Source organism: Bubalus kerabau, chromosome 23, assembly GCF_029407905.1.
Source record: "Bubalus kerabau isolate K-KA32 ecotype Philippines breed swamp buffalo chromosome 23, PCC_UOA_SB_1v2, whole genome shotgun sequence".
Lineage (NCBI taxonomy): Eukaryota > Metazoa > Chordata > Mammalia > Artiodactyla > Bovidae > Bubalus > Bubalus kerabau.
In genome coordinates, this window is record NC_073646.1 from 3,189,705 (window position 1) to 3,211,488 (window position 21,784).

Here is a 21,784-nt window from a genome sequence, read left to right on the forward strand (position 1 = left end):
GTAAAAGTATAAAAGAGAATCATAAGCTTGAAATAAACAGGCATCCAAGAAAACTGAGAGGCTGCCTCAGTTTCTCTCCAACACCGCTCACCCCTTCAGGTTGAATCCCTGGCTGCTGGAGCTGGACTCTGGCACCCACCTTCTCTGGAGCAGGCAGCTGGCAGGGGGTCTCCTGCCAGTGTCTCCTGGATGGGGAAAGGAGGGTCAGGATGGAAGGTGGCTGGAAGGAGGTTGCTGGAAGAGAGGACTGATGTTTACAGCAGGCCCTGCCTTAGTCTGGGGAAGGCAGAAGAGGAGGATGTGGAGGAGAGTTGGAAGCCGGGGCGGAGGCGTGGGGGGGCAGGGTGCCAACTAGATGGGGGGCCGTTGTGGGGGTTCATTGCGAAGCGCACGAACGGGCACAGTCCAGCCACAATTGGGAGCCGGTTCTCAGGGATTCCTTCGTGGTTCCCACAGCAAACACCGAGGCATCCTCCAAGCTGATCCCTGTCCCACAGAGTCACGTGTGGTGGAGACGCCGCCCGGGTCCTCAGCATCTCTGGTGATCCGCATGCGAGGCTCGGACGGTGCGCCGGCTGGCGGCCAGCACCCAGGCCCAGGGAGCCTGGAGGTCCCTGGAGCCACTGCCCTCGGAAACAAGAACTAGGCGTGCACACCTGCATGCAGGACCTTTATTCAGCACGGGCACTCAGTGTCGCTCTGGCCTTGCCTACCAGGGTCCAGCCCCGGTGGAATCAGGGGTTTCGAAGGGGAGACGGCTTCGGCGATAGAATTAAAGATATAGAGAGTGGTTAAATAAGGATAGCTCAGTGAGAAAATTCAGTGGAGAAAAGAGGCTGAATAACTTGGTTTACGTGGAAAGCTAATAAAATTCCAAAATAAGGAATTTACGTCACCTACATAGGCCGCAGGCGTCCTCCCATTCTCCCAAAGGAGAGGAGACACTAAGGCCTCCCCGGTCAGATCTTAGAAGCCCAGGCAAAATTAGTAGGCTTGACGAGCCTCCACACCCCAGATGGAAATTTAGCCAGAAGGTGAGAGAAAGAACTACATGGGGAGACCAAGTTCTGGTGAACAAGGCCCGCACTTTATTTTCCAAAGTAGTTTTTATACCTTAAGTTATGCATAGAAGATAATGGGGGAAGGGGTAGAGTCATGCAGTAAGCCAGGCTTTCTTCCTGGACACTTATCATATGCAAAAATTTAGGTGATTTACATCATCTTCTGGCCCGGAGGCCTGTTAACATTTTAAGATCCTTTCTTCATGAAACTTATTTTTCTCTAAAGGTGATTATTCTAAAGTCAGGTGCCACCCTCCGAAAGCATTAGATAAAGTTGCATTCCTATAGGGCAAAGGTGTGGTGGGCTATAACAAGAAAAAGAATTAACTCAAGGGTTCAAGGTTACAAATATTAAAGCTACTACTTACATTCCTATGCACCAATTATATTAATCAATACACTGCCAGGGACACAGCAGGTAAGGGATATGGAAACTTAGCAGCAAACATTGGCCCAACAAGTGAAAAATCCTTCACCAATACAATTTCTAATCAATCTTTTAACTGCTCAAAGGAATCTGTATTTAGACAGTTTAGAACGTCTCCTGCCTCTCACAGGTGGGAGGCTCTGAACAATCACATGTGGCCGGAAGAACCTATTCAGGCAGGCTGCTGCTGCTGCTGCTAAGTCGCTTCAGTCGTAGGTTGAAACACCCTTGGCAGGCCCAGGAACTTTATTAACTGGAGCTGTAAGTTAACTCTTTTTCAGAGAGAGGTGGTGGGGGACAGCACCCCCGTAAAGTCAGAGGTGTAGGTGAGAGCACAAAGCAGTAAAGTAGGCAGACTCTGGTTTTGGGGGTAGATGCTCGAGAATTTCCAGGGGGACTCCTGAGGCTCGATCCCGCCTTTGCGTATGCCGAGCCTCCTTCCTCATGACCTTTGCCATGGGCGGAGTTCCTCACTCTGGCTCCCGGCACTTGCCGACTGGTACCAGCCTGGGGTCACCTGGCCTCCGGTCCGACGGGTGGTCAGAGCCTGACTGCGAGGAAGCCCCACACGGGGGGCGGATCCGGGACTGGGCCTCGCTGGGTCCTGCTTCCCCGGGCGTGTCGTCGCCTCCCCGGTCACCATGGCAGGCCGACTGCGCGGATGGCTTCTCGGGGCCCAATCCCCACCTGAAGTTGATTCCCGAAAGGCAGAGGAGTGGGTACAGGTGGCCAGCCGACCAACCCAAGCAGCGGCTGGGAGGCGGGCATGCACGGTACCCGGCGGCGGCTGGCGCCCCTGCTGATATCGCAGCGTGGGTTTCGGATGCCTCCGGGCAACGTCTCTAAGCGTGTCCACTGCGGGGACTCCAGTCCAGGCTACTGGGGGCTCCTGACCACGGGCTCCAGTGTGCCCCAAACCCCAGCCGGGCGCTGGGAGGGACGCAGACTCACCCGCCGCCCCTCCCTACCCTAGCACCCTCCTCCCCACTCCAGGACTGATGCTTGTTCTGAAACACCCAAGATGCACAAAGCCGGGGGGTTCATGGGGAGGAAGTATTCAGGCAGGCTCTGCCCAAGGTGAGCCCCAAGGGGAGACACAGAAACAAGGGCCCATCAGAGGGTGGCTGCAGACAAAGCCGAGACAGGGCCCCACCCTGCCCTCACTTGGGTGGAGTTGCCTGCGTTCTTGGTAGATTTCCTGTGTAAATTACAAAGCTAAACCCCTGCCCCTTCCATAGACTTGGAATAAGGTGTCACTCAGATCAGGCCTCCAGACCAGATGTCTGAACCCTGGTGACATCACGTCACTGCTTTTTCCCCACAGTATCTGAAAGAACAGCCTGGGAGAGGTTGATCACCTTGCCCAAGGTGCTTTGGGGAGATAGTGGCCAAGGCCAGACAGGATCTTGGGGACAAGACCTGAGCCCGACCACCATTGCCACACGCCATCACCCTGGATCCGCAGAGACCCCGCTGAGCTCCAGGCGCCCTGCTCCTAGGTCTCTTCCCAGCACCCCTTTCCCTGTCCCTGGTTTTTGCAAACGTCCGCCAGCTAAGGGGTACATGCAGATCTCAGCACAATCCAATCCACCTTCCCAGGGCACCGCACTGGGGGCAGTTGTCATCCACCACCCCCCCTCCCCCGACAAGGGGGAAGCCCGCCTGTGGGGGAGGGGACGCAGAAGCTGCCAGCCGGCTAAGCCCTCAGCAAACACGACCCCAGGAAGCCGTGAAGACAAAGCTGGAGAGTCCCCTCCGCCACACCTGAGGCTGGAGAAACTCCGCTGTGAGTCTTGCTGCCTTTTCTGGATCCTTCCTTCTGCCTTCCCTGACCAGAAAGAAGGGAGTGTCCTGAAAAGCAGCTGCAGATAGACTTGTCTACGCGTGCCTCACAAGTGTCCTGTGAACCCCTGTGACTTTATTACTGCTTCAGGAAGAGACAGATCTGGGAGTTCCCTGGTGGCCTAGTGACTGGGATTGCACTATGAAGGTCTGGGTTCGATCCCTGGTCGGGGGACCAACCTTCAAGCCTCGAGGCCTGGCCAAAATACTAAAAGAAAAAAAAAAACAAACACAAACCCCAGAAAGGCAAATCTGCAAACAGCCAGAATTTAGAAGTCATGCTGAATGTGAAATTCAAGCTATCTGGGAGGACTGTAATTTACATGACAAGGTCACAGGTGATGTGAAAGAGTGGTCTGAAGTACCCTTTATACCAAAGGAAAGATGAAATTTCCATAGAAGACGATGAAAACAAGGGAGCTTTCCTCCACATCTGAGTTCACGGATTCCTGCATTTTTCCCACAGACTCCAGGTTAAAACCACAAAGTGACCCTCCGGTGTGGACTGTAGCCTGCCAGGCTCCTCTGTCCATGGGATTCTCCAGGAAAGAATACTGGAGTGGGATACCATACCCTTCACCAGGGGATTTTTCTGACCCAGGATTCAAACCCGGGTCTCCCACATTGTAGGCAAGATTCTTTACCATCTGAGCTACCAGAGAAGCCCACGTGATCCTCAACAGGCATTTAAATTTAAAATTAGAGAAGAGGAACATGTCGGCAGGATCTCCCCCAAGAGAATGAGGATCTGTCTGGAAACCTTCTCTGGTCTGGAGATCTGAGCCCAGACTTTGCAGCCAGACCTCCTCCCCCTGAATCCCGACTCCGCCACTCGTGCCGTGTGACAGGCCGAGCCTCTGTGTCCTCTGGGCCTGCGCTGTCTCCTTCTGCAAGCGGTGAAGCAGAAGTCCTGTCCCTCTAGGATTGCCGGGCAGGGAGCTGAGGGGGGACAGGGCGGCCTCTGCACCGTGGCTGAGGGACAGGCTCCTGCAGTCTGATGGAGGCGTTGAGAGAATGTGCCAGGCCTTGGGGCTGCTGTCCTTTCCCTTCAGGCTGTAACAAATGCCCGCCTTTCAAGAAGTGAGGTCCTGGGGATGCCTGGCTCTGGCCATTCCTGTGTTGATCTCTTGGCCTGGAAGGCCTCCCTCCCTTAACCCCACCTGGCCAGCTCTCACTCAGCCTTCATACTTAGCGCAGCTAGTGCCTCCTCTGGGAAGGCTTCCCTGAAGCACACCCACCACTGGGCTTGTGCCTGAGCACAGGGCGCTAGACCTGTTACTATCAATGCAGTTGCAACAGCCAGCTGCCTCCATCAGCTTCTGTATCCACTTCCCATGGGGAGCCCCTGGCTGATCCCTGGGCTCTTCATTTCTCTGGTGTCCAAGGATCCATCTGTGGCCTAGGCCTTAGCGACTGTATGCTGAGTGAATGAATGGGTAAATGAATGATTGAGTGGCTTCCCCAAGTCCCTGCACACTCAGAGAATCCTGGAATTGAGCCTGGACAGCTCAGGCTCCCTGGATGGCCTTGCAGCAGAGAGCCGGGGTGGGGCCTCTGGGAGCCCCAAATCCTCAGAGATTATGGGATCCGGTGGGGTCTGCATGGGCAGGCCCTGCATCCTGTCAGAATCACCCAGCCCTGGGGTGTCGGACCCCCTCCTGCCTCCTCCTGCAGCTCTGCTCAGTGAGCTCTGCCCTGGAGGCCTCGTCCCCACAAACTCAGAAGGCTTTGTTCGCATCCCCGACCAAGGAGCACCCTGGACCCACTGTAGCTGCAGAAGCTGGATTTATTGGTGGATTCTGATTCAGGGCTGCAGTCAGGTCCCTGCCGCCTTGTGCCCACCACCAACCAGATGGCCTTGGCAGGGTAACCCACAGCTCAGACCTGGAAATTCAGGAATGGTCATTTCTCTTTGGTTGAGGTGCTATTTGTTTAAGAATGAAGGATAACCCCATTCAAAGCCAATGCTGGTAATGCCCAGAAGCCTGTAGTGGCCGCAGACTCTGGTGAGCACCTTGTCACTGTCATCAGGGGAAGCAGTAAAGGTGTTGCCATCTTCCTTCCCAAATGGGAACCACCTCCCTTGGTTCGTGTATATGACCAAGTGGCGGAGGAAATTCTTATAGGAGCCGTAGATTCCTGTAATGTGTTCTTCGGGCAGCAGAATGACTTCCTGAGGTGTCCCACCTGGGGCTCCGTATTTCTCACTCCAGGAGGAGCCAAACCTCACCTGGATACTGGGAGAAAGGGCAAGCTTTGAAGGTCCAGGGTCTGGGTAACCCACAAGTCCCCAATCCTGTAAACACCACCCCTCTATGTCCAGCAAGGACAGCCTATCTCTGCACGTGACTTTGGTGCCTGAGACAGGCTTCCTGGTCTCAACACCTGCTCTGCCACTTTCAGGCTCTGTGATTTGGGGCTTGTTGACCAGCCTCTCCGGGCCTCAGTTTGTTCGTCTGCAAAGTGGGACTGATTTGGGGGAGCAGTCACTGAGATCTTCCATCAGGAGAGCTCCCCAAGGTGCCCAGTCATCAGGATCCTCAGGAGGTACAGCTGGTCTCCTGGCTCAGAGTGGGGAGCTGAGCCCGGGCCCAGCATTTGGAGCCCCAGTCACTGCACTAGGCCAGGTGGGGGCCCCAGGAGCAGGTGACCCGTCTCTGTGACGTTCCCCCACCTCAGTGTCCATCCCAGAGTGTCCCCTCCTCACTGGCCCCGCCCACACTCCGGCCCCGCCCACACTCTGGTCCCGCCCACTCTGACCCCGCCCACACTCTGGCCCCCATGGTGCCTGCTGCTCTGGCCCATTCCTTCTCCCCGGGTCCCTGGGGCCCCGTAAATGCAGAGCAAATATCTACCCCAGGCCTGGAGCAAAGCCCCCATTTAACCATTCGGGGAAGACCCTGGGCTTGCTGCCTCTACGCTTCTAGTGTTCAATCAGTGGTCCTCCTTCCTTTTCTGTTTGACCCTAACCTGGGCAGAACTTCTGCTTTCCCATAGGCATTCTCAAACTGAGAGACCATTTCTGGTGGAGCTGAGTTGGGGTTGAAAGGAGACAGTGGGGAGAAGCACCCCTCCCTTTCGGTCATCCCAGGAAGCAGAGGCCAGACTTGCAGGAGGAGAGGGGAGGGACAGGGCTGGGGTGCAGGGGAGGAAACAGCAGAGGAAGAGGGACAGACCTCAGCTGACTCAGGAGACATCAGCACCCCAATGAGGGTGCTGGGAGGAGGGACCAGCCCCCTCCCCAGGTTCCTGAGACTGGGGCAGGAGCTGGGACGCAGTGAGGGGCTCCCGGGCCCTGCTCAACTCACCTCTTGATTAGGCCCTGAGGACCTATGAACACTCGAATCCCGGTGATATCGTTTTGGAAGTCTCTAGAGGTACTGAAATAGGTACCTCCTCCAGGCCCATACTTCTCTATTAGATAAAAGAACCAGGTGGGGAAGAGAAAAAAATAAACACACAGTGACATGTTGGCTGTTTCTGCCCAGAGGAGGACACAGCCCCTCCAGACGAGGGGACAGGCCTGAGAGCAGAGTCCGTCTGTGACAAGGGCTGGCCCAGACCCCAGCCCTGGACAGAGGGAGGGGTGAGGGGGGCCTCCAGGGGGGTGGGGTGGGGGGACCCCCAGCCAGACTTACGCTGTGCCCAGCAGGTGGGGCTCCACAGGAGGGCGAGAGTCAGCCACAGCAGCATGGCTTCTGGCTGGAGAGTCAAGGGCTCCTGGGGAGAAGAGGACAGGCCATCCAATCTCAGAGAGGGGCCTCCCCTGACCTCGTGGGCCCAAGCATGGTGGGGGCAGGGCCTTACCTGGCCTGCAGAGTCCTGTCTTTTGGTACCTGGATGTCCGCCACTGGGCCTTTTATACCCTTCTGGGCCATGTGGGCCCCCCTCCAGGAGGAAGGAGCCAAGGGGTCAGCAGGGAGCAGGAAAGAGCTGGTGGGGGGGTCTTCTGGGGGAATCCCCAGAGCCATCCCTTGGGGAGGCTCCCGGATATGCTGTGTTTATTGTTTTGGCCCCGCAGCCTACACAAATTCAAGGAGACAATGACAGGTATTTTACTCTGACCTCTGGGTTTCTCTTCTGGGCCCTTGCACTTGACCTTGACCTTCAGAGGTGGGGGAGGTATCCTAGAGCCCTTCCCAGTTGACCAAACAGGGTCAGCCTCACAGGGGTGCTTCAGGGTAGCTGCCCGCAGAGCTTCGTGGGGCCCAGGGCTCCTGCCTCATGTAGAACCCAGTTCAGGGTCCAGAACCCCCACGTGATGACAAGGAGAAAAGTCGCAGATAGTGGCCTGGCATGTGCCAGCCTCACTGGTGAAGAGCTGGCTGCCAGGAACCGGGGACTCCGGCTTTATCGGGATGGTAGTGAGTGGGCCTTGGTGACGGAGTGGAGGCCCTGTCTAGCTGCCACCTCCCTTACTTACATCATGACCCAGGGCCAGGGCTCAGCACACTGTGATCCGCAGGCCAAGTCCCACCTGCCATCGCTTCTTACACAATCCATGAGCTAAGAATACATTTTACATTTTAAATGATTAGTAAAAATTCAGAAGAATAATGTGAGATTTGAAAAGTTCATGAAATGTCAATGCCATTGCCAATAAACAAGTGTTATCACCCTTTTGGGTTTCCCTACAGGCTCAGTGGTAAAGAACCCGCCTGCAATGCAGAAGATACAGACGTGGCTTCGATCCCTGAGTCAAGAAGGTCCGCTGGAGGAGGGTATGGCAACCCACTCCAGAATTCTTGCCTGGAGAATCCCATGGAGAGAGGAGCCTTGTGGGCTACAGTCCACGGGGTCACGAAAAGTCGGATACGACCAGGCAACTCGGCACACATGGAGCAGAGAGCAGCCTTGTCCAGAAGCTGGCCCCTCCTTCTGGGCCTGCACTGGTCCCCCTGGACAGGCTCCTTAGGGCTCAGGCCCCCCTGACTCCTGTGGCAAAGGTGAGGCCCTCACCTGACCTCCAGAGCTCCGCACACACCCCCAGAGGCCTCCAGCCCCATGATGCCTCTGGGGAAGGGCAGCGCCAGCCGGCTGCAGGGGGCAGAGAAGCCCTCCCGGGGCCCCAGATCCTCCTGGGGAGGCGGAGACACAGGAGGCCTAGGACCCCGGCAGGTACAGCTGCTGGAGGAAGGGGCCCAGAGGCGGCACAAAGGGGCTTGTGTTCCTGCCCCAGCCCAGTGCCAGGCACTTCTTCTGCTAATGCTGCCAATTAGGAGGCTTCATTCTCACTGCAGACTGCCAGAGTGTGAGCCCAAAAGCAGGGTTTGTCTGGCCAAGACTCCAGGATGCAGTACCTAGGGTGGGAGTTGGAGGAAGTATTGGCTGCCAGATTGGACAAGGAGGGGATGAGGGCACTTGCCCGAGGGCACACGGGCGGCACATTATCATAGAGGGCAGGTGCATGGTTATAAGGGACACACATGCACACACGTGCTTTCAAAATGCACGTGTGCAACACAGGATGCACCTTCTAACATTTGCCCAGCTATCCCTACACCCAGGAGTTTGCACTTGCCCTGAGCAGCTGTGTGTACCATGCACATCTATGCTGGAAGCCCGGTCCCCAGAGGAGCCCTGCCCCCTCGGTCACCCGGGGCCCAGTGCTGGCTCTGAGCCCACTGGGGAGATTTAACACAGGCCCTTTGTCCCTGGGATCAGAGTTGCGCACAAGGGGGTTTAGGAGCATTGAGACCATAATCCCCTCTGTGGGCGTACCCCGGATCGCAGTCTGCCAGGAGCCCGGAACAACTGGGTCTCCTTCTCCCAGCCGGGGCAGATGCTGGGCCAACTGGCATGTGGGTCGGGGGCAGGTCAGGACTGACATCCCTTGCCTCCCTCCCCACTATGCTCTGCAGCCCTAGGACAGCCGATTGAGGCCTTGGTCCCCAGCACACTCAGAGCTGGTGGGCACCTCCCTGCAGCCCCTCGGCAGGGAGTCCCTGCCTTGCTTGCTTGGAGGCTGGATCCTGCATCCCAGGCTCAGGCTCCCAGGGCAGGGCAGGGGGTGCTCTCTCCCTCAGGTGGCCTCATCTGATGTCCGAGGCCCCGGGAATCAGATGGAAGATCCTGCTGAACAGGGTAGGGGGGGGATCCAGAAGGGAAGGGGCATTCTGTCCCGGTCCCAAGAGAAGTCCAAAGCTGGCCTTTGTGCCTGGTGGGGCTTCCCTGGTGGCTCAGATGGTAAAGAATCTGCCTGCAATGCAGGAGACCCGGGTTCCATCCCTGACTTGGGAAGATCCCTTGGAGAAGGAAATGGTTATCCACTCCAGGATTCTTGCCTGAAGAATCCCATTGACAGAGGAGCACGGCGGGCTGCAGTCCACGGGGCTGCAGAGTTGGAAACGACTGAGCGACTTTCCCTCGCTTGCCTTTGGGGGGCTGTTGCCACACCAGGTGGCCCCCTCTGAAAGGACAACTTGGCTGTGTATTTCTGAAGCTCTCGATTCTCCGCCTTTGCTCACTCCCTTAAAAATCTCACTGAATGCTCTAAGCAAAACATTTTTCTCCACCTTTCTGCAGAGAAACTCAGTACTTTTAATGGAATGCCAGGTAGCCCGGCCACACGTTTTTGTCTAATCTTATATGTAATTAAAGTCCCATTAGTGCCAAGTGCTGAAAATAAAATGACCTCCACCCAAGGGTCAGGTTGATGGAGGCAAGATCTCCAGGTTCAATTCCCCGAGGCTGGCCTGACGCAAGTGCTTTTCACCTGGTTTATCAGTCAGCCTGGGCTTCTGTAACCAATACTGCAGACTGGGGGCAGGGGGAGGGGCTCAAACAATAGAGGTTTATTCCTCACAGTTCTAGAGGCTGAAGTCCAAGATCAAGGCTCCAACGGACTCGGTTCTTGGTGAGGGCTTGCTCTCTGGTCCAACCCACTGCAGGGAGTTAATCAAACAGACTGAGGTTTTCTGAGAGCCTCTCATGAACCCCAGATTCACTGTATCCTGTCTACAAACCCCTAGACCCATATCAATGCAAGCCCATCTGCCTACCTCTTTTTTTAACTTAATTAACTTTTTAAGTTTTGTCTGTTCTAGGTCTTCGTTGTTATGCGTTGGCTTTCTCCAGTTGCGACAAGTGGGGGCTACTCTGTAGTCGCGAGCACGGGCTTCTCGTGGCGGTGGCTTCTCTCATTGTGGAGCATGGGCTCTAGGCGTGCAGGCTTCAGTAGTCGTAGCGCATGGGCTCAGTAGTTGTGACACACAGGCTTAGTTGCTCCCTGGCATGAGGTCTTCCCGGACCAGGCATCGAACCAGTGTCCCCTGTAGTCGAACTGGTGTCTCCTGTAATTCCCATTACAAGGTGGATTCTTAACCACTGGGCCATCAGGGAAGCCCCTGCTTATATCTTTGAGAAGCTTCAGTTCAGTTCAGTTCAGTTCGGTCGCTCAGTCGTGTCTGACTCTTTGCAACCCCATGAACCGCAGCACGCCAGGCCTCCCTGTCCATCACCAACTCCCAGAATCCACCCAAACCCATGTCCATCGAGTTGATGATGCCATCTAACCGTCTCATCCTCTGTCGTCCCCTTCTCCTCCTGCCCTCAATCTTTCCCAGCATCAGGGTCTTTTCAAATGAGTCAGCTCTGTGCATCAGGTGGCCAAAGTATTGGAGTTTCAGCTTCAGCATCAGTCCTTCCAAAGAACACCCAGGGCTGATCTCCTTTAGGATGGACTGGTTGGATCTCCTTGCAGTCCAAGGGACTCTCAAGAGTCTTCTCCAACACCACAGTTCCAAAGTGTCAATTCTTCGGCGCTCAGCTTTCTTTATAGTCCAATTCTCACATCCATACATGACCACTGGAAAAACCATAGTCTTGACTAGACGGACCTTTGTTGGCAAAGTAATGTCTCTGCTTTTTAATATGCTGTCTAGGTTGGTCATAACTTTCCTTCCAAGGAGTAAGCGTCTTTTAATTTCATGGCTGCAATCACCATCTGCAGTGATTTTGGAGCCCAGAAAAATAAAGTCAGCCACTTTTTCCACTGTTTCCCCTTCTATTTGCCATGAAGTGATGGGACCAGATGCCATGATCTTAGTTTTCTGAATGTTGAGCTTTAAGCCAACCTTTTCACTCTCCTCTTTCACTTTCATCAGGAGGCTCTTTAGTTCTTCTTCACTTTCTGCCATAAGGGTGGTGTCATCTGCATATCTGAGGTTATTGATATTTCTCCCGGCAATCTTGATTCCAGCTTATGCTTCTTCCAGCCCAGCGTTTCTCATGATGTACTCTGCATAGAAGTTAAATAAGCAGGGTGACAATATACAGACTTGACGTACTCCTTTTCCTATTTGGAACCAGTCTGTTGTTCCATGTCCAGTTCTAACTATTGCTTCCTGACCTGCATACAGGTTTCTCAAGAGGCAGGTCAGATGGTCTGGTATTTCCATCTCTTTCAGCATTTTCCACAGTTTATTGTGATCCACACAGTCAAAGGCTTTGGCATAGTCAATAAAGCAGAAATCGATGTTTTTCTGGAACTCTCTTAGAATTGCTGGGGTCCAGCATTCTTAGAGAATTACTGTTTGTACATATCGTGTTGTTTTCTAGAGTTTGGAAGTGTCTAAGAGAAGCAGGTGTCCATGCTGCCCCACCTGCTTATCTTTCCTTCCATCTTTCTGTCCTTGAACTTGTCTTTCCAAACAGATTTCTGGAACAATGTTCAAACAAAACTAGGGTTACTTCCAGACGATGGAATTTAGGGCATTTTTCTATCTCTCTTCTGTTCTTTTTTGTACCACTTCCATTTTTAAAATAGGATTGTACTAATTTTAGAAAGTAAAAATGATTGTTCTTTTTTAAATGGGATACATTTTTAACCTATAAGTTCTCAAAAGATATGAAATTGGAGGTTCCCAGGGTCAGAAACAATATGGGGAGTGGGTTCTCTTACTTACCTGGGGGAGTGTACTGAGGACCTTCTCGTGACTTAAAAACCTTACAAACATGAAGCCCATTTGGCTAAAACATTGCGCCCACGGAAAAGGTATCCTAAGAAATGATGAGAGGGACTTCCCTGGTGGTCCAATGGCTAAGACTCCATGCTCCCAACGCAGGAGACCCGGGTTCAATCCCTGGTCGGGTAACTAGATCCCACCTGCCACGAATAAATGATCCTGCATGTCGTCACTAAGACCAGTGCAGCCAAATAAATAAATGAATAGGAGTGATTGGGAAGATGTGCCAAATTTATCCTGAAGATATCATTTTAAATGACAGCAGCTTTTCAACTATCCAACACTAGGAGACTGATTACAAGTTTGGTTCTGGTGATTTTTTTTTTTAAGTTTCTTCTTTGAGCTCCTTTGATTGACTTTTATTTTCTAACAAGAAGGCATTATTTTGATAATCATCATAAAGCTACTTTTACTTTGCTAAGAAGTCTGGTTCTGCAGAGCGATTTTCCCCATTATCTGAACATTTGCCCAAGGTGGGGGGCGTGATGAGCAGCCCCAGATAGGACACGTGCCAATTCTTCAAGCTTCCCACTTTAAAAGGAAAAACAAACCTCTTTATTAGTCAGATGACCTGGTGGCTCTGCCATCGGATTCTGTAGGGGAGAGCTCTCCTGGAGGTGGACAGCAAGGGAGACCCTCGTGAAGAGGGACTCGACGCAGGGAACCTGAGCAGCTGGTGAATGACAAAGAGCGTGAGGGCGATGGGAAGGCGGGGCCCAGGGCTGTCACAACGTAGACACGAGTGCAGGGAAATGAGCGTTGTTTCAGGCACCTCAATTTGCTGTGTTTTCATCTACCAGCTGTATTTAGCAAAAGGAGAAAATGTCAATGTTGAGCCATTTCCTCACTTCTAGACAAACACCGGGCCGGCTTGAGCAGCCTGATCTCAGCTCACTACCGCCCCCTCGTGTCAGATGGGGTACCTGGGAGGGACAGGTGCGGAAAGGAAAGGAAATTGTACTGGAGAAAAATCCACCTGAGAAGGGGGAGGCTGGAGAAAAATCCACCTGAGAAGGGGGAGGCTGTCGGCTTGGGTGGGTCCTACAAGAGAGAGAGAGAGAGAGAGACTCCAAGGGAACTGCGAAGATTCAGCCTGGCCCTAGAGACGGTGGAACAGCATCCACACATCCCTTAAGAAATCCCTCACAAGTGACAGTTCTATGGTCAAGAAGTTTGGGAAACACAACCCACTATATTTTCTCTTTCAGATTCCTGATGCATTTTAGCAAGTAAAAGTCATTGAAAAGTTCTGCAACAAAAAAATTTTTTTATTATTGCAACTTTTATTCTGAAAAACTAATTTTTTCTTTCTATTTTTTAATTTATTTTTTATTGAAGGATAATTGCTTTACAGAATTTTGTTGTTTTCTGTCAAACCTCAATATGAATCAGCCATAGGTATATCCCCTCCCTTCTGAACCTCCCTTCCATCTCCCGCCCCATCCCCCCACTCTAGGTTGATACAGAGCCCCTGTTTGAGTTTCCTGAGCCATGCAGCAAATTCCCATTGGCTGTCTATTTTACATACAGTAATGTAAATTTCCACGTTACTCACAACATACATCTCACCCTCTCCTCCCCTCTCCCCATGTCCATTAGTCTATTCTCCATGTATGTTTCTCCACTGCTGGCCTGTAAATAAATTCTTCAGCACCATTTTTCTAGATTCTGTATATATGCATTAGAATACGATATTTATCTTTTTCTTTCTGAGTCACTTCACTCTGTATAATAGGTTCTAGGTCAACAAAAAAATTTTTTTAAAGATTTCACTTTCCCCAGAGTCTGTGATCATAGGCTCCTTTTACAAATGAAGTCTATTCACAGCCTTGGGAAATAACATTCCATGGAATACATGTTGGGAACCACTGCTAAAATAGAGGCATGGCTGAGGAGGGCTGGGCTGTTCCAGAATCGATCTAGAGAAAGAGAAGTAAGGTGGTCATTCTGGTGCTCACACTGGGGCCTCGGGAGCTGGGCGTTCTCTTCCTTTCAAAATTCTGCTGGCTGGGTCACAGGGTGGCGATGCAGATGTTGGTGATGGTGGTAGTCGGGGTGACGGTGGTGATGAGAGCCCAGGCACAGTGCTTATTCTGGGTTTGTTGTCCAGCCAATCATTTGTATCTGACTCTTTTGAGACCCCATGGACTGTAGCCTGTAAGGCTCCTCTGTTCATGGGATTTCCCAGGCAAGAATACTGGAGTGAGTTGTCATTTCCTCCTCCAAGGGATCTTCCCAACCCAAGGATCGAACCAGCATCTCCTGCATTGCAGGCGAATTCTTTACCACTGAGCCACCAGGGAAACTTGCTTCTTCTATACCGGATATTGTTCTAAGCCGTTTATAAATTAACTCATTTTATTCTAACCATCTGTAGGAAAGGTACAAATTTTTAGATATAAAAAATGAAGCTGAACTCATTCATAGCTGGTGGGAACATACTATTGGTACATCCAGTTTAGAAGACAGTTGGGTGTGTCTCCCAGGCCGCTGTACAGTTTGTGACATGTTCAAATCAAAATAACACCTTCGGGGCCACCCACAGGGCCTCCCGATGACCTGAGGGGGCTATTTCTTCAGATAAGAGGCCTCTTGAGAGGCCACCGGTCTCAGGTGAAATTCTCAGAGGTCGATACTGAGGCAGGTGAGGATGGCGTGGTGGCTGGCTGCAGCCTGCTTCTCCTTCTGAAGGAAGGGCACCGTCACCCAGCCCAGGGGACCCCACCTGAAGCTGGGCTGGGGGCTGGGGGCTGGGCGCTGGGCACCACCTCTGGCTCTGCCCCCAGCACCTCTCAGGGTTGACGTGGGAACTTCCTCTCGTGGCTGGGAGGGGGTGCTGCCCGCGAACTGCAGAACAGCCTGGGCGGGCCAGAGCCCGGCAGGCACCGTGTGTGGGAGACCTCCTCTCCCAGGACTGGGGTGTGAGGCCCTCAGAGGCCATCCTGAAAAATGAGGGGAGATGTGAATATTTCTTGGGTTTGTTCACTTATTTGTTGATTAGATGCCCCTCCCTCCCAGCCATGAGAAGGTCTGTCTGGGTCACTTGTGGGTCACCAGCTCTGAAAGCAGAGCTCACATACCCACACCCATGCCCTCCCCTTTCCCAGGTCCCCTCACCACATGTGGCTGCAGGGCAGGCCTGCGCATCTTCCTGGTATCGGTTCAGAAGCTCCTGGGCTCCACCCCTGCTGGCTCTACAGACTCTTGGCCAGGCCAGGCCCAGGTCCCCGTATGGGTCCCTGGAAGGGATCGGTGAGGGACACAGTGTCTTGAAGGCCAGGCCTGGGAAAACAGGGCTGGTGACATATCTGGGCCCTACTGCCCGCCTCCCAGGACCTTCCTCCTCCGTCCTGCCCTCTCCACCATCAGGGGACTAAATCTGGCCCCAGAGGGAGCTCCCTGGTCTTGTCTTCCCAGGACAACACTGGGTCTGACATAAGCCTCGCCAGCCAAATCTATGGTTCTTCCAGTAGTCATGTATGGATGTGAGAGCTGAACCATAAAGAAGGCTGAGCGCCGAAGAATTGATGCTTTCAAATTGTGGTGCTGGAGAAGACTCTTGAGAGTCCTTTAATAAATGATCTTTCTGATCGAACTAACCTTGAAAGGGTTTTGTTGTTTGCAACCAAAACCTGCATAGCACAGATGAATGGACGATGATTTAGGAGTTAAAGAGTGGTCTTGGAGTGGATGGGACGCAAGTGTCTGTGAGGGTGTCCAGGAAGCCACCCGGGGCCACCGAAAGCGCAGCAAGGTGTCAACTTGAACATATACACTTTTATTAGCAAAGGGGACAGAAGGGGACTGGGCCTGACTCAGCAGATGGCCCCAACTCTCGGGGGCCACTGGCTGGGCTCAGGCCAGCTGTAGGAATGGGAGAGCCCAGAGCAGAGGAAGGAGCAGCAGCAGCAGGCAGGGGTCCAGCCTGCAAGTGTTGTTTTGGGCCAGAACCTCTCGGATCCACTTGTAGTGCACACTGATATTGGTGTAGACACCCGGCCGGTTGGGCCTACCGCAGCCCACTCCCCAGCTCACGACTCCAACTTGATACCACAGCCCTTTCTTTTCACAGACCAAGGGCCCACCTGAGTCACCCTGGGGACCAGCATGGGTGAGTCCAGCCTGGGGCGGCGCAGGAGGGGTGAGCAGAGAGGCCGGGAGAGCAGGAGGGGCTGTGGCCAGGCAGACAGGGTGCAAATCCCACCCCTCCCCTCCACCAAAGTGAGCAAGCCTCAGTTTCTGCATCTGCAAAGTGGAACAGTCGTCCCTCCCCCCGCCCCCCAGGGTGGACACGAGGCCCGAATGGAGGGCAGGGTCGCAGGGTGCTTTCTGGCCAGGGCGGGGAGGCGGGCGGCTGGGGTGATGCGCGAGCTGGGGACAGGAGGGATACTCACAAAGCAGGAATCCTTGCCGCCTTGAGGGTCGCCAGCGCAAATCATGTCTCCCCAGATGTCAATGCGGAAATCGGGCATTGAGAACAGGTGATTACACATAGTGGTGTTTATGATCCCGACCTGCACTTCCTGGAGGGTGTAGGGAGATGGCAGACCTGCCAGGGAGTTGAGGGAACAGAGAAAGATGGCGTCCTGAGCCTCTCCTCTGCCATCAGAATGGCACAGGCTACAAAGGCATGCGGCGGGGGGACCCTGGGGCACCCACAGTACCTGGGACATTGCCCTTGACTCCTCTGCTCTAGCTCAGCACCCAGCACGTGGTGGGTGATGAACACACCACGGAAGGGCCTAGAGGAGGGACAGGCTGTTACAGCTTCCCTTACTGCAGCCTGCAGACAATAGGCCCTGCTCCAGCCCCCAGGGAGAGACCTTAGCCCTCCGGGGTGGGGCTGGTGCAACTGGGATGGTTTAGGATCTGCACAGTCCAGCGTCCAGTGCCTGTGGGAGTGGGGCAGCCTGGCGTGCTCTCTCTCCCCCTGCAACAAGCCTGCCCAGCCCGAGCCCAGAGCTCTACCAGGTGCTCCTGCAGCATCCCTGGGATGCAGTGTAATCAGCCTTGGTCTTGGGTAAGGAAAGATTTGGGAGGAAGGTCACCCTCCCTCAACCCTGGCAAAGCACCAGGAGCCGCCAGAGCCTAACATGAACCCATGCATGCTAAGTTATTTTAATCGTGTCCAACTCTTTGCAACCCCATGGACCATGACCCACCAGGCTCCTCTGTCCATGGGATTCTCTAGGCAAGAATAGTGGATTGGGTTGCCATGCCCTCCTCCAGGGGGTCTTCCCGACCCAGGGATCGAACCCGGGTCTCTTATGTCTCCTGCACGGGTCAGCGGATCCTTTACCACTAGCACCCCCTGGGAAGCCCTGATATGAAGCCAGGCCTGTCCAAAGTCTAGAACTGAATCACCTCCTTGTCCTGCAGAGGATGACCCCATTAACACTGAAAGCTGTTGAGGCAATCGTTTCTTGACTTCCAGGCGCTCTGCTAAGCCCTCATGTAGGAATGCTTTTAAGCCTCAGAACTACCCTCTCTGGTGGGAACTATTATTACCCCCATTTTACAGATGAGGAAGGTGAGGCAGAGTGAGAAGAAGTGCTTTGCCCAAGGTTTCCCCACTAGTACAGAGTACATCAGCTCTGGGGGTGGGGTCAAGAAGTCACCTTCTACCTGTCGGAGTGAGGGTTCAGCTGGCGCTGGATGTGATCGCCTGTCAGCTGGGGGAGGGGCAGTGTCAGCCTGGCTGGGCCCCTCAGCTCACGGCCATCCAGCCCTTTGGGCCCAAGAAGTCTACACTGGGGCACTTTCTCCAGCCCCCTGGGGTGCAAGGAAAGGACAGGGCAGGTCTCCAGTCGACTCCCCTCTCCTCACTGGCAATGCCAGGTGTGTGGCTGGCTACTCTCTCTGGGCCAAGGAGCCCTGGCTTCTCCATGGATCCCCAGGGCCTGGGAAACTCTCCATGCCTCTCCAGGTTTCCTCATCTGTAAAGCAGGCATAAAGATGCTCCCAGCTCTTTGGCAGGTAGACTTCAGAAGGAAGAGAGTCCTTGGAGCCCTGGTACACACAGTGCACCAGGGGAGCTTGGTCTATCACGGCTGCTGTGGTTGAGGGCAAGGCAGGGCCGCGCTAGGCCCGGGGGCAGCGTGACCGGGGTCTAATTCGTGAGCCCCTCTGGGGGACCTGGGCCCAGCAGAGTCAAGGGACTCGTGGTAAGAGAGAAATGGGTGGCAGCTAATGGCAACCCACTCCAGGGCTCTTGCCTGGAGAATCCCATGGACGGAGGAGTCTGGTGGGCTACAGTCCATGGGGTCACAAAGAGTCGGACGCAACTGAGCGATTTCACTTTCACATTTCACTAATGCCAGCGCATGGAGCCCCACAGAGATTGAGTGGGAGCAGGGCTGGAGCAAGGCTCAAAGTTTCAAGGAGAGAGAATGAATGAGCTGGCACTCCAGGATGGGAGGGCTCCCCACTCCCACTGCCCCTGTCGGTGCAGAAGGGGTGGGGGAGCTGGAGTCAGAGGCTGGATGGAGGGGGTTAGGGGGAGCACCCTGCTGGGGTAGAAAGAAGGGTTTCCTGAAACACACACACCCACTTCCCCCACAGCACCCAACAGACACCCAGCAGGCTGAGGGTGCTAGCCTGGGCCTTCCTCTCTGGTTTCTGGCTCACAATCTCCGAAAGAGAAGGGGAGCTTAGGGTACAGAAAGCCCTGCTCTACGGGCGAGGGGCAAAGGTGGAGAGCCAGCGTCCGGAGAACACTGAGCAGGCTGCCAGCATGAGGCTGGCGCAGCTAGAACCAGCAGGCGAAGACACTGCCACCCTCGCCTGGCCCATACCTGTCCCCAGACTCACTCAGCTCTTCTTCAATGTCTCCCCAGCCGGTCACCCAGCAGTCACTCCTGTTCTCAAACTCGGAGATGGAGGCCATGACACAGATGGGCTGGATGTACTTAGTATAGGTGACTGAGGAGGACAGCTTCAACAGGGCGATGTCATACACCGGAGCGCCCAGATAGTAGGGGCTCAGGAAAATCTGGTCCACATTGTAACGGTTGTAGTAGGCTTGCAAGTTCCAAATGGATGGTGCGGCAGACAGCTCTCCAAACTGGATTGACCAGTGAAAGGGATTTCGGTTGCTATCAAGGGAGGAGAGAACCCTCAGGGGTCTTCAGAGGGAGGGTGGGCCATCCCAGCACGCCTGGGCTGCTCCCTGAGACCGCAGGGCCACAGCCCGGCTCATCCCGGACACAGGTCCTCCTTCCACAAAGGGGCCAGGGTAGAAACGGGGAGAGCCCCGAGCCCCAACCAAAGTCCCACACCTGGGGACCTGGGGCAGGAGGGTGCCTCCCCTGCCAGCTCACCTGGCCAGTCACTCAACCCCCTGTCGCCTCCAGGGCCCTCCTCTTAAGGGGACCAGCAGGTTCATAGGGGTCACACAGGCTGGGCTCCACACAGCTTCGGGAACCACTGACCCCACCAGCTGGGCTCGTGTCCAGCACTTACCTCAGCTCATTCCTCCCCCGGGGGCACACCTCCGCTGGGAGGTGGGGTGAGGAAGGTGGAGGCTGGAGGTGCCATGTGGGGACAAATGAAGCAAGAAAGAGAACAAGACACACAAATGTTCCGGAAAAAACCGCATAGGGTTTCCTCAGGGAGCGCCCTGGGGGCCTTGCGCCGGTGTGGAACGGGCTGCAGCCCAGCCTGGGGCTCAGGAGCACTCGAGGGCCGCGGCCACGTGGCACATGGGCGCACGTTCTGGCACAGACCAGGACGCGGGGTCAGCGGGCCCCCTGACCCCAGACTCACTTTTCAAAGCAGTGCGCGGCGGAGAGCGCCCAGCGGCGGTTGAGCAGGCTCGCTCCGCAGAAGTGGTAGCCCCACAGACGCAGGCTGCCCTGCCACGGCCAGTGTCCGATCTCTGCATCCTTTCCACCCACTATGCGTGTCGGGATGACCCGTTGGCCACAAGGCCCTGGGATGGACAGACGGACACCAGGCTGAGCTGCGGGAGGCAGGCTCATCCTGCCCACCCTCACCCACTGGGAAGGGAAGGGGCTCCCGGGGAACCGCGCGTCCTGGGAGGGGAACCGCGCGTCCTGGGGTCGTGCCACCCAGGAAGCGTTGAACGCTGGGGACCTGCCCCACGTCGCCCGCGGGCGCCCGCCCCATCCTGCCCGTCCCCGACCCCCCGGGGCCCATCAGTTACATGAGAGCATCGACGAGTTCTGAAAACCTGGAGCGAGGAGAGGGAAAGCTGAGGTGCCCTTCGCGCTCGGGCCCACGAGCCCTCCGCGGGGAAGCGCCTCCCGCACGCCTTACCTGGAAGCAGCAGGTCCTTGTCCCGAAGGGCTGCGGGCAGGAGACGAGGTGAGCTCCTCACTGCCTCCTCGCGCCCCAGCCGCCCCCTTCACCCCGGTTCGCGCCCGCAGCCCTCGCCGCCCGAGCTCACCCTGCTCGGCGATTTCGATCCGCACCAGCAGCTGCGCCAGCAGCAGCGCCGCCCCCTGCGGGCGCATGGCCTCGCCCCCGGCCGCCCCGCGCCCTCTCCGCTCCCGCCCGTTCCAGGGCCCCGCTGAGCGCCCCCTGGGGGAGAGGGAGCCGCGGGAACCCTGGGTGCCCCAGCCGGGCCGACGACCTCGCTGGTCCAAGGTTTGTTTGGGTACCTGGGACGTCACAGTGCCCAGCTTTGAGCTTGTTACTGGGACTGGTCCCCAACGACGTACCTTGCTATGGCCCGGGAACCGGTGTGAGCAGCCGACCCCTCTCTCGTCCGCCATGCTGGGGCCTGGCCGCCCCCTGCTGCCCTCTGTACTAGCCGCTCCTTCCTCTAGAAAGGACCAAGGACCTGGCCCACCGTCAGGACTCTCATGAAAGCACAGTCCCAAGTCCTCACTGAGTGCTGATTAGGGCCGCGCACTGTATTATCTGCTGTTAAAAGTGATGACCTTCACAGGACCCACAGAATAAACTGGCCTGATTTGACCATCTAGGGGGCTCTTTACCTCCCTGTCTGCCTGTTGCCGGGCAAGGAGCCTCATCTCTCTACAGAGCCTACAGGTTGCTTCCCCTCCTTGTGGACACTGTTGCGGGCCCCAAAGTCACTTTGTGGGTACAAAGTCAAAGTCAATAATTTTTTAGGAGGATTCACAGAACTCAGAAAAGCTGTTCCTCTCCTGATTGTGGTACCTTACAGTGAATGGATACAGATAACATCAGCACATGCCAAAGGTGCAGAGGAGAGTCTGGGAGAGACCGGGTGCAGGCTTCCAGCTGTCCTCTTCCAGAGGACAGAGGTTGGGTGGGCACTGGTTAATCTTCCCACTCATGAAGTGCTGTCAACCAGGGGCACTCACCTAAGCTTTGGTGTCTTGGAGTTTCTATTGGGATTTCATCACAAAGGTATGGAGTGCCCACGTGGCTGACCTTAGTTCTGACTGCAGCCCCTCCAGAGGTCCAGCTGATCCAGTCTGACCCAAGGCCCCACCATAAATTACATCATTAGGAACCATCTGGAGAGGCCCGAGGACCCA

The 21,784-nt window shown here is 55.1% G+C and overlaps 1 protein-coding gene across 1 annotated transcript; it reads right to left on the reverse strand.

Moving 5' to 3' along the window:
- Positions 1-16,151: 16,151 nt before the first annotated feature.
- Positions 16,152-21,031, reverse strand: LOC129638151 (testisin-like). Its single transcript, XM_055562718.1, has 8 exons — positions 20,978-21,031; positions 20,704-20,917; positions 20,574-20,603; positions 20,461-20,487; positions 20,061-20,226; positions 19,107-19,390; positions 16,691-16,845; positions 16,152-16,391 (listed from the first exon to the last, which is right to left on the reverse strand). Exons 1-8 carry the CDS (start codon positions 21,029-21,031, stop codon positions 16,152-16,154), a joined length of 1,170 nt encoding a protein of 389 aa, XP_055418693.1.
- Positions 21,032-21,784: the final 753 nt, after the last annotated feature.

Excerpts from the sequence above, each read along its gene's own strand:
- LOC129638151 (XM_055562718.1), bottom strand. The coding sequence starts at position 21,031 with ATGGCGGACGAGAGAGGGGTCGGCTGCTCACACCGGTTCCCGGGCCAT. Across the intron at positions 20,488-20,573 it reads CAAGGACCTGCTGCTTCCAG|GTTTTCAGAACTCGTCGATG; the intron begins GTAAGGCGTGCG and ends TCCTCGCTCCAG. Across the intron at positions 20,227-20,460 it reads GAACTCGTCGATGCTCTCAT|GGCCTTGTGGCCAACGGGTC; the intron begins GTAACTGATGGG and ends TGTCCATCCCAG.